General features: G+C 41.5%; 1 protein-coding gene across 7 annotated transcripts in view; it reads right to left on the bottom strand.

Annotated features, from left to right (window-relative positions):
- HMGXB4 (HMG-box containing 4) overlaps positions 1-23,695 on the bottom strand; it is a 200,563-nt gene that overhangs the window by 111,914 nt on the left and 64,954 nt on the right. For all 7 annotated transcript variants that reach the window (XR_013262344.1, XR_013262345.1, XM_077452399.1 and 4 more), the window contains 2 exons: positions 21,956-22,776; positions 17,804-17,885 (listed from right to left, as the gene is read on the bottom strand). Coding sequence is in view for 5 of the 7 variants with exons in the window: in XM_077452399.1 (XP_077308525.1) it covers positions 17,804-17,885; positions 21,956-22,776 (903 nt within the window). In the remaining 2 variants the exon portion in view is untranslated. The remainder of the gene's footprint in view (positions 1-17,803; positions 17,886-21,955; positions 22,777-23,695) is intronic.

Here is a 23,695-nt window from a genome sequence, read left to right as displayed (position 1 = left end):
GCTCCGTCCATCACCCTCCCCCGCAACGAGCAGCGCGCTTCACACAGACTGTCCAATCTAGCAGAGCGATGAATATCGTTCCTCTCCTAGGCACCAAACTATCTTGTTCACCATAATAGTGAGGATCATATATCATGCAGTATAAAAACATAGGGCAAACAATCCATGTTTAAGTGTGCGCATATTGGCCATGCTATAAAAGCGCACATTAACAAACCTAAATGTTCTTGTGAACGGACCGCAAATTTAGGGCATTAATGTGACGGAAGAGGTCACACAAGGGAATCCAATGAACAGGGTTTCCTACCCCCTTCTTTGATTGTATACATAACCCAATAAGCGTTACCCATCCCCCTTGTAATTGAACCTGCCTGATGTCATATTCTTGTGTCACCAATGCCCAAGAGTTCACAATAAATTATATACCCCATAATATCCTAATAATAACCTATTTTTCTCAGGACACACTTCGTGATAACAAACTAAATATCTAAAAAAAAAACTATTCAAAATGACATTATCAGAGCAAAAATTATTATACAAGACAAGAATGTACATTAGTTATCTCAAACACATCTACTCATTTATACACCAATAGGCATGATCTTAAACAGCTACTAGATATAACAATTAATGCCCCAATCTAGCTCCATGTGCACACAAATCACCCTAGAGATGTCAGCAATACAAATTTGAAAATAAAATATATAAAAATGAACAATAAAAATAAAAATAAAACTAAATATAAAAAATATGTAAAAAATTACAGTAACCCCATAAGCGGAGATATTAATCGCAACAAATGAGTTACTATGGCAAAAGTCGCAACCAAAATCTCCAAATTGCGTCTAATAGCCATCATAATTATCCAAGATTTCTGTTAGTATATTAAGGCAATACTCTATCAATACCAATATACATTACAAAGGGGAACAACGAGAGGACATTATCCCTGATAAAAAGATGTCAGGAATTATTGATGAAGCTATTGACATCCAACTCGATGTTCATTCCCATTGGTGTCAGCTTCTCATCAAAAATATCCACCTTGTTTCTCTTTGTGACAAAAGAGAAAAAAAAAAAAAAAAAAAGTAAAAGTACCATAGTGTATCTATGCATTTCAAAGAGTGTCATCAACAGGACCCAACTCTTTTACAGTTTTGTGGCATAGATCAGGTCCATCCCTCTTGGAGGGGTTCAAACCGAATCAGGGATTTGTCACAAAGAGAAACAAGGTGGATATTTTTGATGAGAAGCTTGACACCAATGGGAATGAACATCGAGTTGGATGTCGATAGCTTCATCAATAATTCCTGACATCTTTTTATCAGGGATAATGTCCTCTCGTTGTTCCCCTTTGTAATGTATATTGGTATTGACAGAGTATTGCCTTAATATACTAACAGAAATCTTGGATAATTATGATGGCTATTAGACGCAATTTGGAGATTTTGGATGTGACTTTTGCCATAGTAACTCATTTGTTGCGATTAATATCTCCGCTTATGGGGTTACTGTAATTTTTTACATATTTTTTATATTTAGTTTTATTTTTATTGTTCATTTTTATATATTTTATTTTCAAATTTGTATTGCTGACATCTCTAGGGTGATTTGTGTGCACATGGAGCTAGATTGGGGCATTAATTGTTATATCTAGTAGCTGTTTAAGATCATGCCTATTGGTGTATAAATGAGTAGATGTGTTTGAGATAACTAATGTACATGATAATTCTTGTCTTGTATAATAATTTTTGCTCTGATAATGTCATTTTGAATAGTTTTTTTCTAGATATTTAGTTTGTTATCAAGAAGTGTGTCCTGAGAAAAATAGGTTATTATTAGGATATTATGGGGTATATAATTTATTGTGAAATCTCGGGCATTGGTGACACAAGGATATGACAGCAGGCAGGTTCAATTACAAGGGGGATGGGTAACGCTTATTTGGTTATGTTTACAATCAAAGAAGGGGGGAGGAAACCCTGTTCATTGTGTTCCCTTGTGTGACCTCTTCCGTCACATTAATGCCCCAAATTTGCGGTCCGTTCACAAGAACATTTAGGTTTGTTAATGTGCGCTTTTATAGCATGGCCAATATGCGCACACTTAAACATGGATTGTTTGCCCTATGTTTTTATACTGCATGATATATGATCCTCACTATTATGGTGAACACCATAGTTTGGTGCCTAGGGGAGGAACGATATTCATCGCTCTGCTAGATTGGACAGTCTGTGTGAAGCGCGCTGCTCGTTGCGGGGGAGGGTGATGGACGGAGCCTGATCACTGGGAGTATCTAGATTGGACCGCTGACCTTCCCCTTCTAGCTAGCGGGGCGTGGATGGGGAGGAGACTGCGATCTTCACTGTTCGGTGTGTTATGGGAACCGGCGCCTGCGCAGTTTATGACTGGAATCTGGGTGTATTAGAAGGTTTGGGTGGAGTGGGCGGTTCGGGACCATGCGCATGCGCGAGCGGGATGACGGAGCTGTACAGGTGTTGGGAGATAGGACCAATCGGATTGCTTTGTGAAAGGGCTCCCTCGGAAGTTCGCGCATGCGTGAGGGAAATACAAACAATCCTCCAGTGACCGGAGGATAGGAATCCATCAATCTAAATGAAAGGTGGGTGTAATAAGATTTCCGGAGGTCCGCGAATGTGCAGTGATTACTTATGCTCTTTGTGCAGGTGGAGAAAGAACATTATTTAACCCGTAGAGGTGGATGGTTATTTCTAGACATAGGGGGGAGGAGATTGAGGCGGTACTGAACGGGAACTGCTCGTCGCAAGTGGTTAACGTCCAATTGGGTGGCATGTGAGGGGTGGGGCTTTGTGTACCATTATGGGAGGGTCGCCTGAGAATCTAAATAAAAGGAGTGTTGTAAGAGCTAGATAGCCAATCCCATGAGGAAGTCTAATTGACGAAACATGTCGGGGCGTGGCTATACGGCGATTGTTGTACACAGTAAGGAGCAAAGTTAAGGCGGAGGGAGGAGGACACACAAGTGAAAGGACTGGACGTTACTGTTTGGCACTGCTTTCAAGTTTGGTTGTCTGCTGTCAGGTACCACACAGCTACCATTTATATGGACAGTGCTTATGCTATTAACCGTGCCAGCATCCAGTGTGCTCACCGATGCCTGTGAGGAAGTGAAATTTCTGTTCGAAGTGCTTGTTTTTAAGTTGGTCCATGTGAGTGTGATTTTAATTGACTTTTATTGAGATTAAAAGCAGTTTTGCAATTTTGCACTATGGGAAGTCTTTTTGTCTCCCCGAGGTATATTTGAGATGATAGTTCGTTATCCTCTGCTGAGAAGTATGCTGCAAGTGTTTGCTGGAGAAACGTTGATCATCCTCATTCATTAAAAGCTTTTTTGGCTCGACACGAGAGTGCTGAGCAATACAGCTGGTGAGTGTTCCAAATGAGGGGGGCACGAACACCAAGGGTGCGGTGGAGGTTTTTCAATATATGGACACTTTGTTTTATGTGTGTTTTTTTCACTTGAAAAAGAGTCTTTGAACTGATTCGGGTTTATTTACAGGATTATTATTTTTTTGATTTTTCTTTTGGGACTTTGATCACAATTTTCTGTATTACCGTAGTATTAGAACACTAATATGCACATGTGATTGCTTTTAGCAATTTATCTGAAATTTGGATCACAGTACTTTTTTAATATATTTTTGGGAATCTGTTTGAAATTTATTATGCACATGTAAATGTTTTTATATTTTTCACGTGGATTAATTTTATTATTATAGTACATCACTGTTTAGGAGTTATTTAGCGCCACAAGGTGTTTTTTGTGATTTATTTTTACTTTTATTTTTTTCCCTTTTTTCCTTTTGTCTCACCTTCTGGGTTATATATTAAGTGTTTAAGTGGCAGCTACTAGGAGAGGAGATTGAGCGCTGTGGTGATACACTAGAGGGGAGGTCTTTTACGGTGTATCTAGATTCTTAATGATTTAAAACCACTTTAAACAGATTGATTATGGACTAAAATGTATGGATAACCTGTTCACTTCTCCATAGCAAAATTGGACTAAGGTAGTAAAGGATCATTAAGAGGGGTTTCTAGCATTAAAAACTGGAGGCAAAATATCACCCCCACTATTCATTATCCATTTTAATCATCCTCTCCCCCATATGCACTTTAACCACTTCAGCCCCGGAAAGAATTTACCCCCTTCCTGACTAGAGAACTTTTTGCGATTCGGCACTGCGTTGCTTTAACTGACAATTGTGCGGTCGTGCGACGTGGCTCCCAAACAAAATTGACATCCTTTTTATCCCACAAGTAGAGCTTTCTTTTGGTGGTATTTGACCACTTCTGCGGTTTTTATTTTTTGCGCTATGAACAAAAAAATAGCGAAAATTTTGAAAACAAAAAAACACATTTTTTAATTTTGCTATAATAAATATCCCCAAGAAAATATAAAAAAAACATCATTTTTCCTTAGTTTAGGCCGATACGTATTCTTTTACATATTTTTGGTTAAAAAAAAAATGCAATAAGCGTTTATTGATTGGTTTGTGCAAAAGTTATAGCGTCTACAAAATAGGGGATAGTTTTATGGCATTTCTATTGATTTATTTTTATTTTATTTTTTTTAACTAGTAATGGTGGCGATCAGCGATTTTTATTGTGACTGCGACATTATGGTGGACACAGACAATTTTAACATATTTTTTTGACCGTTGGCATTAATACAGCGATCAATGCCAAAAAATTGCATCGATTACTGTAAAAATGTCACTGGCAGTGAGGGGGTTAACCACTAGGTGGCACTGTAGGGGTTAAGTGTGTCCTAGGGAGTGATTCTAACTGTGGGGGGGGAGGGGCTGTGTGTGACACGTCACTGATCACCGCTCCTGATTACAGGGAGCGGTGATCAGTGACAGTGTCATTAGGCAGAAAAGGGAGATGCTCGTTTAAATTAGCATCTCCCCGTTCTTCCTAACCGCAAGATGATCGCGGGTAAGCCCGCGGACATAGAGTAATTCACATACAAATTTCACTGTTAAAATATACAGTGGGGAAAATTATTATTTGATCCCCTGCAGATTTTGAAAGTTTTCCCACTTACAAAGAAATGAAGGGTCTATAATTGTTATAATTGGTGTATATTAAATGATAGAAACAGAATATCAACAAAAAATTAAGAAAAAAACAATGATACAAATGTTATAAATTGAGTTGCAGTTTAGTGAGTAAAATATGTATTTGATCCCTTACCAATCAACAATAATTCTGGCTCCCAAAGACTAAATACAGTATTTTCCTCATGGGGTAAGGATGATCATGAGAAAAGTGAGGGATTAACCCAGAACTACACGGGAGGAGCTTGTGAATGATCTCAAGGAAGTCACCAAACAAACCATCGGTAACACAATATGCCACCATTGATTGAAATCTTGCAGCGACCGCAAGGTCCTTCTCCTCAAGAAGACATGTGCAGGCCCCTCTGAAGTTTGCCAATAAACATCTAAATTATTCAGAGAAGGGATTGGGAGAAAGAGCTGTGGTCAGATGAGACCAAAATATAGCTCTTTGGCACCAACTCGACTCTCCGTGTTTTTAGGAAGAAAAAAGCCGACTAGGACCCTAAGAACACATCCCTACAGTCAAACACAAAGGTGGAAAATAGGATTTTTATAACAGCTTACCTGTAAAAATCCTTTTCATGGAGGACATCATAGGATACAGAGCCTTAAGTATTTACTTAGTGTGTTATAGCTACCTTCAGGTGTTGACACTGGCACACCCAATACAGGAAGTTGACTCCCCTGTATAACCCCTCCTCCTTCTAGGAGTACCTTAGTTTTTGTAGCCAAGCAATATAAGCAATATACTTAAACCCCATAAAAGAAGAAGAGGGGTGGGAGCTCTGTGTCCTATGATGTTGTCCAAGAAAATGATTTTACAGGTAAGCTGTTATAAAAATCCTATTTTCTTTATTGTACATCATAGTACACAGAGCCTTAAGTATTTACTTAGTGGGACATCCCATAGCAATGCTATTTGAGGGGAGGGAAACACAACCCGTAGGGCACTCCCAGACCTTGAGGACTCATACTGCTACCTGCAGCACACTGCGCCCGAAGGAGATATCCTCATTCCTTCTTACATCCACTTGGTAAAAATTTGTGAATATATGGACCGAAAACCTAGTTGCAGCCTTGCAGATCTGAGCAAAGGAGGCCTGGTGACGCACTGCCAAAAAGCTCTAACCGTTCTGGTAGAGTGCGCCTTAACTTGAATATGGGGAATCTTACTCCTTAAATCATAAGTTTGAATTATAACTTGCCAAATCCACTTAGCAACAGTGGATTTCAACGCTGCCTGTCCTTTTTTTTAGGACCTTCCGGCAGAATAAATAAGACATCAGTCTTACGAATCTGAACAGTTTTCTTTAAATAGATTTTCACTGCTCTCAATACATCAAGACAATGTAGTGATTTTTCTTCCCTGGAACATGATTTTGGGAAAAACGATGGCAGGACAATATCTTCATTCAGATGAAAGCCTGAAACCACTTTTGGCAAAAAGCCTGGACGAGGCCGCAAACACCACTCTGTCCTCATGAATAATCAAATATGGCTCTTTACAATAAAGAGCAGCCAATTCTGAAACCCTCCTTGCTGAGGATATAGCAACCAAAAATATCAGCTTCCTAGTCAGAACTAATGCCGCATACACACGATCAGACTGTCCGCCGGACTTTGCAGCGGAGATCAGTCGGACTTTCGGAATGAGCGGTCTTGCCCACACATCCGGTGGACAATCGTCCTGCGGCCCCCCCATTCCAAAGCACCTGGTCATGTTTATGAGGACAAGGGCCTCTTCCCGACAACCCTGGCCGTTGGTTGTCGGGGTCTGCGGGCAGGGGGCTTATCGGAATCCAGGAGCCCCTTTTAATAAGGGGGCCCCAGACAGATTCCGGCCCCCAACCCTATGTGAATGAGTATGGAGTATGGAGTACGATGTACCCCTACCCATTGACCTGGGGGAAATAAAAAAGTACAAAAAACCCCCCACAAAACACAGGTTTTTAACCACTTCCCGACCGCCGCATGCCAATGTACGTCGGCAGAATGGCACGGGCAGGCATATTGGCGTACAGGTACGTCCAATTTTAAATGCCGCCCTGCCTGCTCGCGTGCCGGTCGGGACCCGCTAGTCCGGTCGCGGTTCCTGCGGACTCGATCGCCGTGGGCATACCCGCGATCGTCTCACGGGGCGGCTGAACTGGGAGATGCCGTTGTAAACAGCACCTCCCCGTTCTGCCTAGCAACAAGTGACGCTGATCTCTGCTCCATGTGATTGGAGCAGAGATCACTAAACGAAAGCCCAGCCCCCCACAGTTAGTAACACACCCCTAGGAACACCTAACTCCTACACTGCCACCCACTGGTTAACCCCTTCACTGCCAGTGTCATTAAAAATCGCTGATCGCCGCCATTACTAGTAAAAAAAAAAAATTATTAATAAAAATCTCATAACACTATCCCCTATTTTGTAAACGCCATAACTTTTACGCAAACCAATCGCTTATTGCGATTTTTTTACCAAAAATATGTAGAAGAATACGTATCGGCCTAAACTGAGGGAAAAAAAAGTTTTTTTTAATATATTTTTAGGGGATATTATAACAAAGTAAAAAATGCGTTTTTTTTTCAAAATTTTCGCTCTATTTTTGTTTATAGCGCAAAAAATAAAAACTGCAGGGGTGATCAAATACCATAAAAAAATCTGTATTTGTGGGGAAAAAAAGGACGTACATTTTGTTTGGGAGCCACGTCGCACGACCCCGCAATTGTCAGTTAAAGCAACGCAGTGCCGAATCGCAAAAAGTGGTCTGGTCTTTGGCCAGCAAAATGGTCAGGGGCTGAAGTGGTTAAAGTAGTTTATTAGTCAGCTCTGGGGGTCTTCTCGCCAGGCTCCTCCGCTATCTTCTGATCTTTAACTATCGGAGGAGCCCGGCTTTCTCCTTCGTCGTCGCTGCCGTCTGGGGGTCTTCTTCCACTCTTCTACCGGGCCTCTGCTATCTTCTTACAGCTCTTTTACTAGCGTTGGCCCAGTCTCTTCTTCTTCCGATGTTGACATGATGCTCTCCTCAGTCATAATGACAGGGACGCGTTGTGTGGCGACTTATATAGGCATAAGGGGCGGGGTCACTGGGTGATGGGAGGAGGAGGGAGGAGGGAGGAGGAGAATTTTGAGTCAAAACTTCTAAGTCCGCCGGACTTTTGTGAAAAAAAATCCGCCGGATAGTCCGATCGTGTGTACACGGCATAAGCGAACATGCGGTAATGGTTCAAATGGCGGTTTTTGTAACACTGACAAAACTAAATTCACATACAAAGCTTGGATCGTCTTGTTCCAAGCAGAGAGGATTCTGTTTTGCAACAGTCTTGGATGGAGCTGGGCATAGGTGACTGCTTCGAATGAAGCTACCCCTTTTCCCAACAACCTCATGCAAAGGCGAATTGAAGGATTTGCTTTTGACCTGACCATCCGTACCAGCTCTTGTATGGAGCTGATCTTTGCTGGAGGCTGATCTTTACTTCTGGGCTGTATCTATGATCAGGCCTAAGTAACCCGGCCTTCTTACTGGTTTTAAGGAAGACTTTTCTAGGTTGAGGATCCAACCGAGACTTTCCAGGTAACTGGTTGTAATGCGTAGGCTTTGCCTTAAGCGAGTCACTGACTGGTCTATTAACAACAGATTATCTAGGTACGCCAACACTGTTATGCTCTGTACCCTCAACCTGGCTAGTGGTGGGGCCAGTATTTTTGTGAATATCCGTGGTGCTGTGGCTAGCCCGAAGGCTAAGGCCGTGAATCGAAAGTGACGTTGTTCCACTTCGAAACGCAGAAACCTTTGGTGAGCGGGCAATATAGGAAAATGCAGATGTGTGTCCCTGGACACCAGAAGTTCACCACCTTGTAGAATGGAGACCACTGACCTGATCGACTCCATTCTAAATGAGCAAATTTTTAGGAACAGATTTAGATTTTTTAGATCCAGAATGGGCCTGACATCTCGATTTGTTTTTGGCACCATAAACAGGTTTGAATAGAAACCTAAGCCTTGTTATTCTGTGGGGATCTGTATGATTACCCCTTGAGTCAATAAATCAGTCTAATGCTTGAAACAGGGATTGTCTTTTCCCTGGATCCTTGGGAACGTTTGATCTCAGAAAGTGAGATGGTGAGAATTCCCGAAACTCTAGATTGTATCCTAGAGTCACTGTGGAGAGAGCCCATCCTTCCCGAGTTTCCCTCTGCCAGACTTCTGTCAAATGCAGAAGTCTTCCCCCCACCTTGGTAGGGAAGACATCTCTTCATGAAGAGGTCTTAGTATTCTGCTTTGTAGTCTTGTGGCTCCAGGTCTTCCTTTGAGCCTGGGCCTGACCCAGCGATTTTCCTCTGGAATCTGACGGTGGAAGCCGTCGCCACTGCCTAGAGGCGGATGCACTTGGCACAGGAGAGAAAGTCAGTTTAAATGAAGGACGTTTATACTTTCTTTTGACTGACAAAAGAGTACTCTTACTACTGGAAATTGTTTTGATGTATTCATCCAAATCATCGCCAAATAGTCACTCCCCATGAAATGGAAAACTTTTTTTGCAGGGTGCAAAAGGGTCCTACCCATATGTACTAGCACAAGTGCACTATAAACAAAAAAAAGAGCGACAATTTTGAAAAAAAAAAAAAAAAACGCATTACTTTTTACATTATGCTATAATAAATATCCCCCAAAAATATATAAAAAAAACTTTTTTTTTCCCTCAGTTTAGGCAGATACAAATTCTTCTACATATTTTTGGTTAAAAAAAAAAAAAAAAAAAAATCAAAAAAAAAAAAATCAAAAAAAAAGCGTGTGATTGGTTTGCGCAAAAGTTATAGCGTTTACAAAAGTTAGTTGATAGTTTTATGGCATTTTTATTAATCTTTCTTTTTTTCACTAGTAAAGGCGGCAATCAGCGATTTTTATCGTGACTGCGACATTATGACGGACACACTTTGGGGACCATTGTTATTTATACAGCAATCGGTGCTATATAAGATTATAGATTCCTATGTAATTGACAATGGTAGTGAAGGGGTTAACCACTATGTGGCAGTGTAGGGGTTAACGTGGTTCTAATCCCGCCCCCACAACTTTGTCCCATGTAAATCAGCATAAAAAACCCTAATGAACACTGCTTGTAGATATCTCCTTACTTGCTTAGTATTGTTGTAATCCTTCTTGTTCTGTAGAATGAAGTCACTGAGCATGCCTAGATCTCCCCTGATTTAAGGCACACTCTCTATGTTTTATCTATCTGTTATCAGGACTTCCTATGGCACAACACTGAACTCTGCTAATCACTCAGAGCTTCCTCCTACACACCATGTGACCTCACATACAGTCTAAACTTGGCCATTACTGCAGTCTTATCAGCTGAAGCTGATAAGTCTGACAAAGGCAAACATTAGACATCGGCACAAGTAAATACTATGAAATAAACAAGTAAGCTATGAACAGGGAAGCAGGGTTGCCATAGAAACGTTGGATTGAGAAGGAGGCTTGGTTAACAGTACAGGAAGTGCTCAATGTAAGGGCGGAAATACACTCCACTGTGGACTCAGAAAACAATACTTAAGATGGCGCTGCCTAACCCCTGGAAATACGTTTTTTAAAGTTTCTTTAAACAGTAAGTAATAAGGAATTTGGGCTGGATTACAGTGGCTATAGTCTGATAATGACTTATTATAATGGACTAAATGAAAAGAAGCATCGGAGTGGGAGTGTTTACTTTCTCTTTAAGTGTGTCCTGGGGCTTGTTTCCAACAGCGGGGGGAGTGGATTCTGCGAACATACATTGGTGTGCACAGGTCGGCGAGTGGTTAAGGACTGACAGATGCCTATAGCTGCAACTGCAGGCTGAGCAACAGTACCTACTAAAGAAGAAGAGAATTTTAACAGGAATTCCAACTTTTTATCTGTTGGACACTTTAGCATTTGTGCATTGTCCACTGGACAAGTTAAACTTTTATTCACACTGGAAATCGCAGCATCTACTTTCCATTTTTTGGTGAATTTTTCCACCATAGGATAGAGAGCCGAGAAACTCTTTGGAGGGAGAAAATGCTTAACAGGATGATCTAATTCGGTATAAGCAAGCTTCTGTAGTAATGTGTGGACTGGAAACACATGCACTGGTTGTGAACGTTTCAAGGAACCCAAAGAAGAACCTCTGTTAGGGGTAGCATGAAAGTGGAGCGAACCATGTCAGGAAGGATTTGTACCTCAGATTGTGAAGCTGAAACTTCAACTGTTTCCTCCACAGAAGAGTAATCGGTTTGTTTATCCCGATCGTTTGAGGGCAATACCTCATCCTGTCCCCACTATTCCCCTGGTAAGGGGTTTGGAGTGGGAGAGAGGGATCTAGCACGCTTCATATCCCCTTTAATGGAGGATGTGAATCTTCCTTCTAAGCCCTGCAGGGCAGAGGAAAATGCATCTTCAGTCACGTATACAGGGGCTGAAGTGTGAAAAGCAGTTGCACCACCAATTGCTTCCAATAACTCACCCTGGCTTGCCATGTCAAGTATCTCCGGAGAGGATGACAATGTGGAGGCATGTCGGGAGTTCCCAGCACCTGGGGGTGGTTTTGGTGCCTTAGTAAGCCTTGAAGCCAATGAGCAAAGCACAAAAAGCAAAAGGTACTCTAAGAACTGTTCTATTTATTTGAACAATAGTAGGAAAAACAGTGGTAGCATAGAATGATCTAATGCTAAACAATAGGTTTTTTCCTCTACTGCAAATGCCCGTGTAAACCCCTCACGTGCACCAGTGCTTCTGTGTCCTGTGGCAGCCTTGCTTCAGCTGCTCTGATACATTTTTTTCCATTGCATATATATATATATATATATATATATATATATATATATATATAATGTAGTATTAGTGTCCTTGTTCATATTTTTATTTTAGATAGTTGCCGTTATTGAATAAAATAATCTCCTACATGTAATTAATTATATATGATCTAAAAGAAGTGAGGTACATATAAATTTTATTGATGTATTGAATACCCCGCTTTTTATACTTTAAGACACAGCTTTTTGTTTTACAATTTAGCTTGATTCTAGTTGTTTGCATTTGGAGCTATCATATTAAATATTGGTATGAACTTGATGCCCATCTGCTTACTGGAAACAGATCATTGTGGAATTAGACATAGATTACCACAACCAAGATGGCCGAACTTATACTTCCGGTTTTCATTGCATTTACCTAATGAACCACAACAAAGATGGTCGCGCTGGTATTTCCGGTCGTATTGTATTTGAGTACTAGATTAGCCAATCATGATCCCCTGATGAAGTCACGTGATTGACGTAACGCGTAGGGAGTGGCCGTGATCCAAATGCAATACCGGAAGTGACGTAAGACTGCCGGAAGATGCCAGTCATTTTTCTTTTGAGCTGTTAACGTTTTTCAATCAAATGTGAGAGTCCAATTGTTATTAATAAATCGAAAAAGTTCCTGTTTTTAATACTACATTATTGGAGCCTTTTTTCCCCCTCCCTTTGTTTTCTATTGAGTGACATTTTGTTGCGGAGGTAGCTGCCTGGTGTGTAGTGCATCTGCTGCAGGGATGGATGGTCCCCTGGTAGTCTAACCCATATGCCCACATTATGGAGCTGTAAAGTTCAACAGTGGAAGACCCCCTGGTGGTGCATAATAGGACGAACTGAAGATTCACTTATACTTGATGTGGTTATAACTAACGAGTGGCGGTGAGAGTTCAGAGAGCCCAGACTTTGATTCAATTCATTGTTCTTCTTTGCATATGGGAATACGTTTCAGTGCCCTCTGTGTGGTTTATGCTGAGAGACTCACGTATTTATGAAATGGTGCATACTTTCCTTAATATTTTAGACTACTATTAGTGTTTACAATCAGTTTTATTTATAGCACTTGTCACTTTATGATTGCTCTATTTTATATATACACCAGTTTGTTTGCACAGGATCATTATGGACTTTAATTTTTATCTAGTATTACCGTATATACTCGAGTATAGGCCGACCCGAATATAAGCCGAGGCCCCCAATTTACCCCCCAAAAAACTGGCAAACTTATTGACTCGTGTATAAGCCGAGGGTGAGACATGCCTGTCCATCCCTGTGTGTGTGTCCGTCCATCCCTGTGTGTCCGTCCATCCCTGTGTGTCCGTCCATCCCTGTGTGTCCGTCCATCCATCCCTGTGTGTGTGTGTGTCCATCCATCCATCCATCCATCCCTGTGTGTGTGTGTGTCCATCCATCCATCCATCCCTGTGTGTGTGTGTGTGTCCATCCATCCATCCCTGTGTGTGTGTGTCTCCATCCATCCATCCATCCCTGTGTGTGTGTGTCTCCATCCATCCATCCCTGTGTGTGTGTGTCTCCATCCATCCATCCATCCCTGTGTGTGTGTGTATCCATCCATCCCTGTGTGTGTGTGTCTCCATCCATCCATCCCTGTGTGTGTGTGTCCATGTGTGTGTGTGTGTGTGTGTGTGTGTGTGTGTGTGTGTGTGTGTGTGTGTGTGTGTGTGTGTGTGTGTGTCCAGCCTACCTGTGTCCCGAGCCTGTGTCCCGAGCCTCCGTCCCGTGCCTTGCCTCCTTGCCTCCGTCCCGTGCCGTGCCTTGCCTCCGTCCCGTGTCGTGCCTTGCCTCCGTCCCGTCCCGTGCCTTGCCTTGCCTCCGTCCCGTGCCTTGCCAGGATCGCCGCTCTTCGTCGGCGCCTCGGCGGCCATTGTAAAATTCAAAAGCCGCGCCTCCGCCTTCGCCTGTGATAGGCGGAACACTGAATTTCCCAGCAGCCTGTGTTCCGCCTATCACGGACATCGTCTCATCCTCGTCCGTAGTACGAGGATGAGACGATGTCCATGATAGGCGGAACACAGGCTGCTGGGAAATTCAGTGTTCCGCCTATCACAGGCGAAGGCGGAGCCGGAGGCGCGGCTTTTGAATTATAGAATGGCCGCTGTCTGTCTGCTCGACACGCTGATCGAGCAGGCAGACAGCGATGACTCGAGTATAAGCCGAGGGGGGCACTTTCAGCCTCAAAAAAGAGGCTGAAAATCTCGGCTTATACTCGAGTATATACGGTATGTGAATACTAATAGACCCTGCTACATTGTTTAGCACTTTTACTGCAATTTGCATGTGTATATTTATCTTTATTTATTATTGCTGATAGTGCACGCTCACTTTAATAATTCTTTATAGCACTTTATATTAGCACCTTAATGTAGTTTTTCTTATTTTCATTTTTCACTACGTATGTGATATTCACTATTGTAGTCTTACCATAGACGTAGGATTTTTACATATATATAGTAGCTCGAAAGCTATTTTTATCATTTCTAAGGTCATGAAGTGGCCTAGTAAGTTTCCAGACCCTAATCCTATACAAAATGTATAAAGGGAGCTGAAACTTCAAATTGGCAAGCGACAGCCAAGAAACCTTAAGGATTTAGAGAAGATCTGTAAAGAGTGGACCAAAATCCCTCCTGAGATGTGTGAAAACCTGGTAAGCAAATACATCTTATATCATATAATGTGCAATATACCGATTGTCAATGGTATTGAATCAGTCTCATCTAGACTGGGTCAATACATTCATACTTTTCTCCAAACCATGGTGATCAACACTGAGGCATTCTTAAAAGATACGAAACATATCATTATGATTCTAGAAAACCTTAAAGCCTCCCCAGCAAGTTTCCTAATCGCAGCGGATGTGAGCTCACTGTATACTATTATAAGTCATGAAGACGCTTTATCTTCGATCAGATGGGCTTTTTAGTCATCTGAACTCTCGAGGAAACATAAGAAATTTATTTTGAGTTGCCCAAGCTTTTGTCTGTTGAGAAATTACTTTTGGTACAATAGGCAGTACTTCCTACGGACTAGGGGAGTTGTGATGGGGGCTTGGTTTGCTCCCAGTGTGGCCAATTTATTTGTGGCCAATTTATCCATGGCCCACTGGGAGGAAGAATGTGTGTTTAAAAACCTACTCCTCCCCCCCCCCCAAGCTAGTATGTTACCATAGGTATATTGATGATTTAATTATGATTTGGGAGGGTGAAAGATCTGGTTTAGAGGTATTTATGAAGAGATTAAATGCCAACAATAAAAATATTATCTTATTTTTGAATATTAGTACTGAGCAGACAGTCTCTCGATCTAGAAATTTTTAATGAAAATTATATCTTTAAGATGGTGAATCATTTTAAGCCAACGGACCAGAATTCTTTCATTCCATTAGAGAGTTGTCGTCACACCAAATGGCTGTGTAAACATATCCCAGAGGGCAGTTTATTCATCTACGATGGAACTGCACCTCAGAGAAAGGTTTTATTGCCCAGTCTCAGGTTCTGTCAACTTAATTTCAGGAGAAAGGGTATGATAGATTAGACCTTGAGAGGGAGGCGGAAATGGTAAGAAAAATGGATAGAAAGATTTTGCTTTCCAGCATGTCACGTAAGAATGCAAATACTTCTACTAATATGAAGATGGTTTTGGACTACAACATTCAATACAAAAAGTTTGAAAAAAAATCATCCAGAGGCATTGGCCTATATTAAAGCAGGATGGGATTTTGGGTCCAGTCCTCCCCGAAAGGCCTCAGTTCATTTACAGGAAGGCACCCACGCTTAGGGACAGATTAGCACCAGGGGTAATTGACCCCGCCTACCCAAGTAGAGAATAGGCTTTTTTCCTTTCTGACTGGCTTGTATGTGTGCGGGCAATGTCCAGTCTGTAGGCAGGTCAGAGGTAATATGAAGAAAAGAAAGGATTTTGTGGCAGCCTCCCACCAATAAGACTTATAGAATTTAAGAGTTGATTACTTGTGCGACCACGGGAATCGTATATATGTGGGAATGCGAGTGCGGCTTGCAATACATCGGTAGAACTTCCAGACCGATATAAGTCAGAATTGGCGAACATGTTAAAAATATTAAGAAAGGACTCATAACCCATAACGTTTCTAAATATTTTAAATTGTTTCACAATAGTGACCCCAGACACCTCAAATTTTAGGGTGTTGCATTGTTACATAGTTAGTAAGGTTGAATAAAGACACCAGTCCATCCAGTTCAACCCGAGTGAGTGTCTACAATTATCCCTATCCCTGTAACATTGCACACTCACATTGGTCCCTACCCTCAAAGATCCAACAATACAAGGTCCCCATTCATATACTACGGCCAATTTGGGTCAGAAGCCAATTAACCTACCTGCATGTCTTTGGAGTGTGGGAGGCAAACAGAGTACCCGGAGGATCCCACGCAGGCACAAGGAGAACATGCAAACTCCAGGCAGGTAGTGTCGTGGTTGGGATTCAAACCAGCGACCCTTTTTACTGCTAGGTGAGAGTGCTAACCACTACACCACTGTGTCACCCTCTCTGTGTTGAGAGAGTTAAAAAAACACTGGAGGGGGGGAAATTGTATCTGACAACGTAGCCATCGAGAATCATACTGGGTATATGAAACTAAGGTGGCAGTGCCTATGGGTTTAAATGTAGAGTTTGACTTAAATTGTTTTATTTTGGATCGCTAATTGAATTTTAGGTCATGCAATTTTTTTATATGAATTTTGTGCATACAAAAGATATTTCATGGGTATTTTTTACATGACATTTTTTATATATGAAGTTTTTTACATATGAATTTAGTATCTGATTATAGAAACACATTTTCTTTGTGTGGTTTTATAAAATGTGTTTTTGACATTTTTTTGAATATTAATATGCATTGTAAATTGTAGTTGGTTGCTCTGACACTATTTCGTTTTAACGTGTTTTATCTTTCTATACATTACGCAAATGGTGAGTATTATATATTATGCGTAACAATTTGAGCACTAGTGATAGATATTGTTGATCATAAATTGTGCCGTTACGATATATATTTTTCTCCTTTCATGTGCGTTTGCCAGGGATGGAGCCTGCACTGCCGGTGGGTTGGTTTCTGCCCTGTATGTCCACTTCTGACTGGCTTGCTGTGCTGAGCTCAGTAATTACGTCCGTATGGCAATCAACACTGTTATGAGTGCTACTGAGCATTTCTGGCATTATTGGGAGAGAACTGATGAGTGATTTGGAGCAGTAAAGAAGTGGATGTGTAATATGAGCTGAATCTCTGTAAAACATCTTTACCTCTTTAAAGGGGAAGGCTTTTTTAGCTCAGTAGGTCCACTATGCAAGGTGAGCGGCCTGGATTTCTGACGGTGGTGGTATTTTCACAAATCTGCACCAGATTGGGAAGTCACGTGATTGACGTGATCTGCACCAGATTGGGAAGCATCGTTACCAGTGTTCATAGCTGAGGACTTTATCTTCCTTAATTACTATTTTACGCATGGGCTCTCTCTCTGAAGTTTTCAAATTCCTACATTAATCCTTAGTGATTTTGTCTAATTTTACGTAGCGCTGCTCTATTTATGTTTTTAAAAGTTTACTGAGGATTTGTATTTTGACCTTGAGCGTTATAGCAGCTTTTTAGGTTAGGATATTTGTTTGAGTCGATTGATCATTATTTATTTTTGATTTGCAATATACTGTCTGTCTATCTATAGTAACAAAAGATTGTCATGTTTTTGATGTTTGTAGGATAGCAGCATGTACTGAAAATCGAGTTTTGTAAAAACAGGGATAAATCTTTATCTGGCTGTACTCCTGCAGTGAATCATTCACTGTGTACAGGGTGTTTTTTTGTTAAAGTAACAAGTAAATGCTTCTTACCAATTCCTGGATGTTCTGCTATAATGCTGCTTCGATACTCTTTAGAGAACACTTGATATGCAGACATATTTTTCTTCTTGGGCTGATTACACATGTAGTAAAAAAAAAGTATATATATTTTCGTTAGCAGAGTTTAGAAATCACAACAGTTTTTTATGGCAACATTAAGGCCTCATGCAAAAAGGGCATTTACAAGAGATTTTGTTTTGATTTTTTTGGTGCGGAGGCCGCCACATGCTTAACAACGGACGAGTCATCAGCTTGCTTCTCCGCTGACAGCCGAATAAAAAATAAAAAATTGCCGGCAATACAAAAATGTAAAAAAATAATAATAAAATGGTGTGCCCCCCCCCCCCCCCAAAAAAAATCCATACCAGACTCTTATCCTAGCATGCAGCCTGGCAGGCCAGGAGAGGGGGGGAGGCAACATGCCCTGAACATGGGAGGGTGCTTTGGGGCTATGACATGTGTTTACACAATATGTGTTTGAGAAGATTTATTGTTGTTTTTTCTTTTTTGAATAAATAGTATTGAGGTATTGCGCTAGGTCGGTGCGCCCTTTTCCTTTTGTTGTCTTTCGGGCACTCTAGTTGTGCCATAGTGGTGCGATACCCATATGCATGCGTGGGAGTCAAGTCCAGAGACAGAACCTTGAAGGAAGACCGTGTAAAAATGGAAACAGCAGGAACCAGTGCGTTTCATACCACTTTAACCACTTATCCACTGGGCACTTAAACCCCCTTCCTAACCAGACCAATTTTCAGCTTTTGGTGCTCACATTTTAAATGACAATTACTCAGTCATGCAACACTGTAACCATATGAAATTTTTGTCCTTTTTTTCCACACAAATAGAGCTTTTTTTTGGTGACATTTAATCACCGCTGGATTTTTTATTTTTTGCGCTATAAAAGAAAAAAGACTGAAAATTCTGTAAAAAAAAAAAAAAAAAAAAAAAATACATCTTTCTTTGTTTCAGTTATAAAATGTTACAAAATTTGTAATTTTTCTTCATCAATTTTGGCCAAAATTTATACTGCTACATATCTTTGGTAAAAATAACCCAAACTGGTGTATTTTATTGGTCTTTGTGAAAGTTATAGAGTCCACAAGCTATGGTGCCAATCTCTGAAAATTCATCACACCTGAAGCACTGACATCCTATCTAAATTTTTGAGACCCTAACATGCCAGGAAAGTACAAATGCCCCCCAAATTACCAATTTTTGGAAAGTAGACATTCCAAGGTATTTAGAAAGGGGCATGGTGAGTTTTTTGAAGTTGTAATTTTTTTCTCACAATTGTTTGCAAAATCAAGATTTTTTTTTCCTTTCACAAAATTGTCATAGCAGGTTATTTCTCACACACAGCATATGCATACCACAAGTAACACCCCAAAACACATTTTTCTATTCCTCCCGAGTATGGTGATACCACATGTGTGAGACTTTTACACAGCGTGGCCACATACAGAGGCCCAACATGCAGGGAGCACATCAGGCTTTCTGGAGCATAAATTACACATCTAATTTCCTGACTACCTCTTATATTTTTGAAGGCCCTGGAGCACCAGGACAATGGAAATGCCCCAAAAATGACCCCATTTTGGAAAGTAAACACCCCAACGTATAATCTATGAGGCATAATGAGTCTTTTGAACATGTCATTTTTTTTCTACAAATTTTTGGAAAACGTGGAAAGAAAATGAAAACACTTTTTTTATAACACAAAGTTGTCCATTTATACATTCTCCTACTTCTCCCGAGTACGGCGATACCACATGTGTGAGACTTCCACAGCCTGGCCACATACAGAGGCAGAGTATGGCTGGGTTTGGCTGAGCATCGCTGAGTATGGCTGGGTATCACTGAGTATGGCTGAGCATGACTGGGTACAGCTAAGTATGGTAGAGTATTGCTGGGTACGGCCAGGTACGGCTGAGAACGACCGGGTACGGGGCAGAGTACGGCCGGGTACGGCAGAGTACGGCCAGGTACGGCAGAGTACGACTGGGTATTGCCGAGTATGGCTGGGCATGGCTGGGTATAGCCTGGTACGGCTGAGTAGGGCTGAGTACAGCTGGGTACGGCTGAGTACAGCTGGGTACGGCTGGGATGGCTGAGGATGGATGGATGAGTATTGCTGAGTATGGATGGCTGAGCATGGATGGGTGGATAAGTATGACAGAGGGATGGATGCGCGTGGATGAATGCGCGTGGATGAACGCGTGTGGATGAATGCGCGTGGATGGCGTAATGGATGAGCGTGGGTGGCGGAATGGATGAGCGTGGGTGGCGGAATGGATGAGCGTGGGTGGCGAAATGGATGAGCGTGGGTGGCGAAATGGATGAGCGTGGATGAATGAGTATGGATGGCGGGAAGGCTGAGTGTGAATGGATGACCATGGATGGCGGGATGGATGAGCGTGGATGTCTTATACAGAGGGATGGATGGATGCTGGATTTGTCACTGAGCAGTGCTGTGGGCACTACACATCCAGCCCACAGCACTGCTGCATCCGTTCTCTCCCCTCTCCGCTCACACTGTAAGGAGAGGGGAGAGAGGAACCGGACGTGACACCAGTTTGTTTACATGTGATCGTCATTTCGGCAATCACGTGGTAAACGGCCGCTGTCATGATCCGTGATCCGCTGGGTCCTCTGGACGCGGAGGTCATGGATGCTCCCGTGTATGTGCCCTAGGAGGCGCGTGGGAGCGCGATTGTGAGAGGACGTCATAGTACGCCGTCCTAGAGTTATCCGACTGCCCTGTAGCCGTCATTCAGTTATGGGCCAGCTGGTAAGTGGTTAACTACATCTCTCACGTAAACAATCTTCAAAATAAAACACAAAAAAAAACTGTACCTCTAAATGAACAAGTTAAAGTGGTTCTAAAGCCTTCCTTGCATGAAGGTAAAATATGTTTAGGCATCAGTATCCCCCCTGACCCCTCCTTTTACTTACCTGAGCCCTTCATTCGATCTGGTGCTGTGCACGTTTACAGCTCGTCTTTCCCCTCACTTCCGGGTCTCACTGGCTTTGCTGGGGCAGCGGGAGCCATTGACTCCTGCTCTGTTAATCAAAGCCAGTGATAAAGGAGTCGGGGGTGGGGCCGAGTCCTGCTGCATGCGTCAATGGATTTAGCAGTGGGGCTCTGGAGCGAGCATGCATCAGTGCCCCCACCGGAAGCAGCTTGGTATGGGGGCACTGGACATGGAGGAAGAGCCAGGAGCACCGACGGGGGGACCAGAGAAGAGAGGTTTGGGACCACTCTGCAATTCCATTGCACAGAGCAGGCAAGTAGAACAGGTTTGTTATTTATTTATTTTTTAAATGTACCATTACAACCACTTTAACCCCTTCACGCTAACAGTACGTATATTTGCGGCTCTCCCTTTGTGCTGGAAGCACGCCGTCTTACCACCATGTTTGAGAATAATTGTTATTGTAAACATCCATTCTGCATTTCTGTTCATTTTCACCCATGTAAACTGTTCCTTGTGTTAGGCTACAATTCTTTGTTCTGCTTATGATAAAAAGAAAAAAAAAAGCTAACTGGCTCAATAGTGTCACCATATAAATATACAGAAATATCCAAATCAGTATAAATAAGTCATACAATTTAACTCTTATACCAATACCTATGTAATACAAGAAAGGATATATTCCAACTTTCACATTTTTAGTAAGGAAAGTTAAAGTAACCATTCAACGGGTCACAATGGACCCTTTTTACAACACACGTATGTAGACTTTGGTCTGGTGGATCGTGAAAAGTGAGAGAGTCTCTTTAGAGGTGTTGGCAAGACTATAAAATAACCCATTAAGATAAAGAGCAGTATCCTACACGGGGGGGGGGGGGGGACACACAGCGATCACAGAGCAAGCTGTGTGCATGCCCCAGGGGGCTTGGTTCTAGGAGACGTCCATGGACACCCTTCCAGAACTGTAGGCTATAGTGTGGTCAGGAAGTGGTGAAAAAGCATTTTCGGTTTGTGGTGTTCAGCTACTGTTAATTTTGGCTTTAACAAAGAGCAATTACTACAAATACGGTTATTAAAATTAGGTGTGTAGCTTTGGATGTCCATACAAGGCCCAAAAATGAACAATCAGGTGATTCAAGAGGCTAAAATGTTAATGATTTTCTTTATTTACCTTTTCTACTTCTTCTTTCTTCTTTTTCTTTTCTGTTGTTCCTTCAGGATGAGGCAAGACAACAGGTGTTGGCAGAAGTACCGTGGCTGGTGGACTTGGTAATGGTGGAGGAGAAGATGTTGTAGCTGGTGATGGTGAGAGTACAGAAGATGCCATGATTTTCGGGCTTTCTAATCCATGTTCCCTCTTGCTCTTGTTGTGTTTCCTATGTTTGTCTTCCTTGTGTTTATCCTTTTTCTTTTTACTCTTTTTTGATTTCTTTTTCTTCTTCATTTCCCCAAGGGAATCATCAATCACAAGTTCTCCAGTCTCATAATCCCCTCCAGAAGAAGAAGCTGTATCTGGAGTGCTACCATGCCGTGGTGTGTGGGTTTCTTTTTTGTGTTTCTTGTGATTGCTCTTCTCAGTTTCATCTCTAGACTTCTTGCTGCTCTTTTTGGAAGAGCTTTTGTCATTATGTACTGGATTCTCCTGCATTGGCAGTGGCTGTTCGCAGTTTTTTTCTTTGGGAGAAATAATTAGTTTCATCTTTAGACCTTCAGGCTCACGTAAAGTTAGAGGCTTGGGCTTTTTTGATTTGTGGGAGAGATCCTCAGGAGTGTCTTCTCTGCCCTTTTTACGATGTTCTTTTCGGGTTACTTGGACTGCAGACTGAAACCCAACAGGAGAAGCCAGTATCTTTTCAGCTTTTTTAGAAGAGTGTTTGCTTGAAGAAACTACAGGGGAGGAAATGGAGTTGAGAAGATCCATAGCTGTATCAGAGGATGGAGAACTGGGATGAGAATGCTTTTTCTTCTTCTTCACATCTGAAGAAGATAATTCTGTAGTAAAAAAAAAAAAAAAAAGAGAAGGACATATGTAAGCAGAATTATAATCGGAAAGATGGAGAGAGACTTATGCAAGCATGGAAAAACACCACTACTGCAAAATAAAAAGGTAGAAAACTTGGTTAGAATGCACAGGGAATAAAAGAAAAAAAAAAGTTTAGTCAAGCAAAATATTGTTTTAAAAAGGTGGATCTGTTCAAATCATTAAATATTATTTATTAGCACTTTACATTACAATAGGAGAACAGGCAATATTTAGTTTAGCACATGGCCATGTTTACTAACCCCCTTGATGACAGCACACTGACTGACAACACAGTTTACAACAGGGGAAAACAGAGCTTGTTTCTTTCAAACAAGTTAAGTTAAAATATATAGTCGGAGTTACCACAAATATCCACCTTTTATAAAATGCTTCCATGCATGCCTGGCCATTAAAGATATGGGAACAAAATAAAGAGTAAGTGTTTATCAAAGACAATTTCTGAAAATTTAAGGTTATGTTACCTGATTATTACGTAGTTGGAAGAGTTCCTCTTTAAGAGGCATGAAGGAAAGAAAATTATACAAAGTGTGAAGAAGACCAGACAGCCATCACAGCATCTGAAGTGAGGAAGATAAGGTTTGGACACATCTTCCCAAAATCCAGAAGCCAACTTTAGAATGATACTTCCAAAACAAGCATTTAGCCTCATGGCCTTTTGGTTGCAGATCAGGCAGCTTTGACCTGTCTTGGCCCCTCCACAGAGGGTATTCTCCAAGTCTGTAAACAGGGGTATTCTGCTACTTCAGCACAGGCGTCCCAGCCTAGTACCCCCTGCCCAACTCTTTTTTTAACTTCTTTATTTTTTATTGAATTTTTAAGCACAAATATAACAAGAAAAAAAAGAAGGTATATACAGCTCATTAAATA

The sequence above is a fragment of the Lithobates pipiens genome, unplaced genomic scaffold (genome assembly GCF_037356315.1).
Source record: "Lithobates pipiens isolate NorthernLeopardFrog02 unplaced genomic scaffold, aLitPip1_a1.2 Scaffold_23, whole genome shotgun sequence".
Lineage (NCBI taxonomy): Eukaryota > Metazoa > Chordata > Amphibia > Anura > Ranidae > Lithobates > Lithobates pipiens.
Note: the sequence above shows the minus strand (reverse complement) of the source record. Positions and strands in the feature narration are given on the sequence as shown.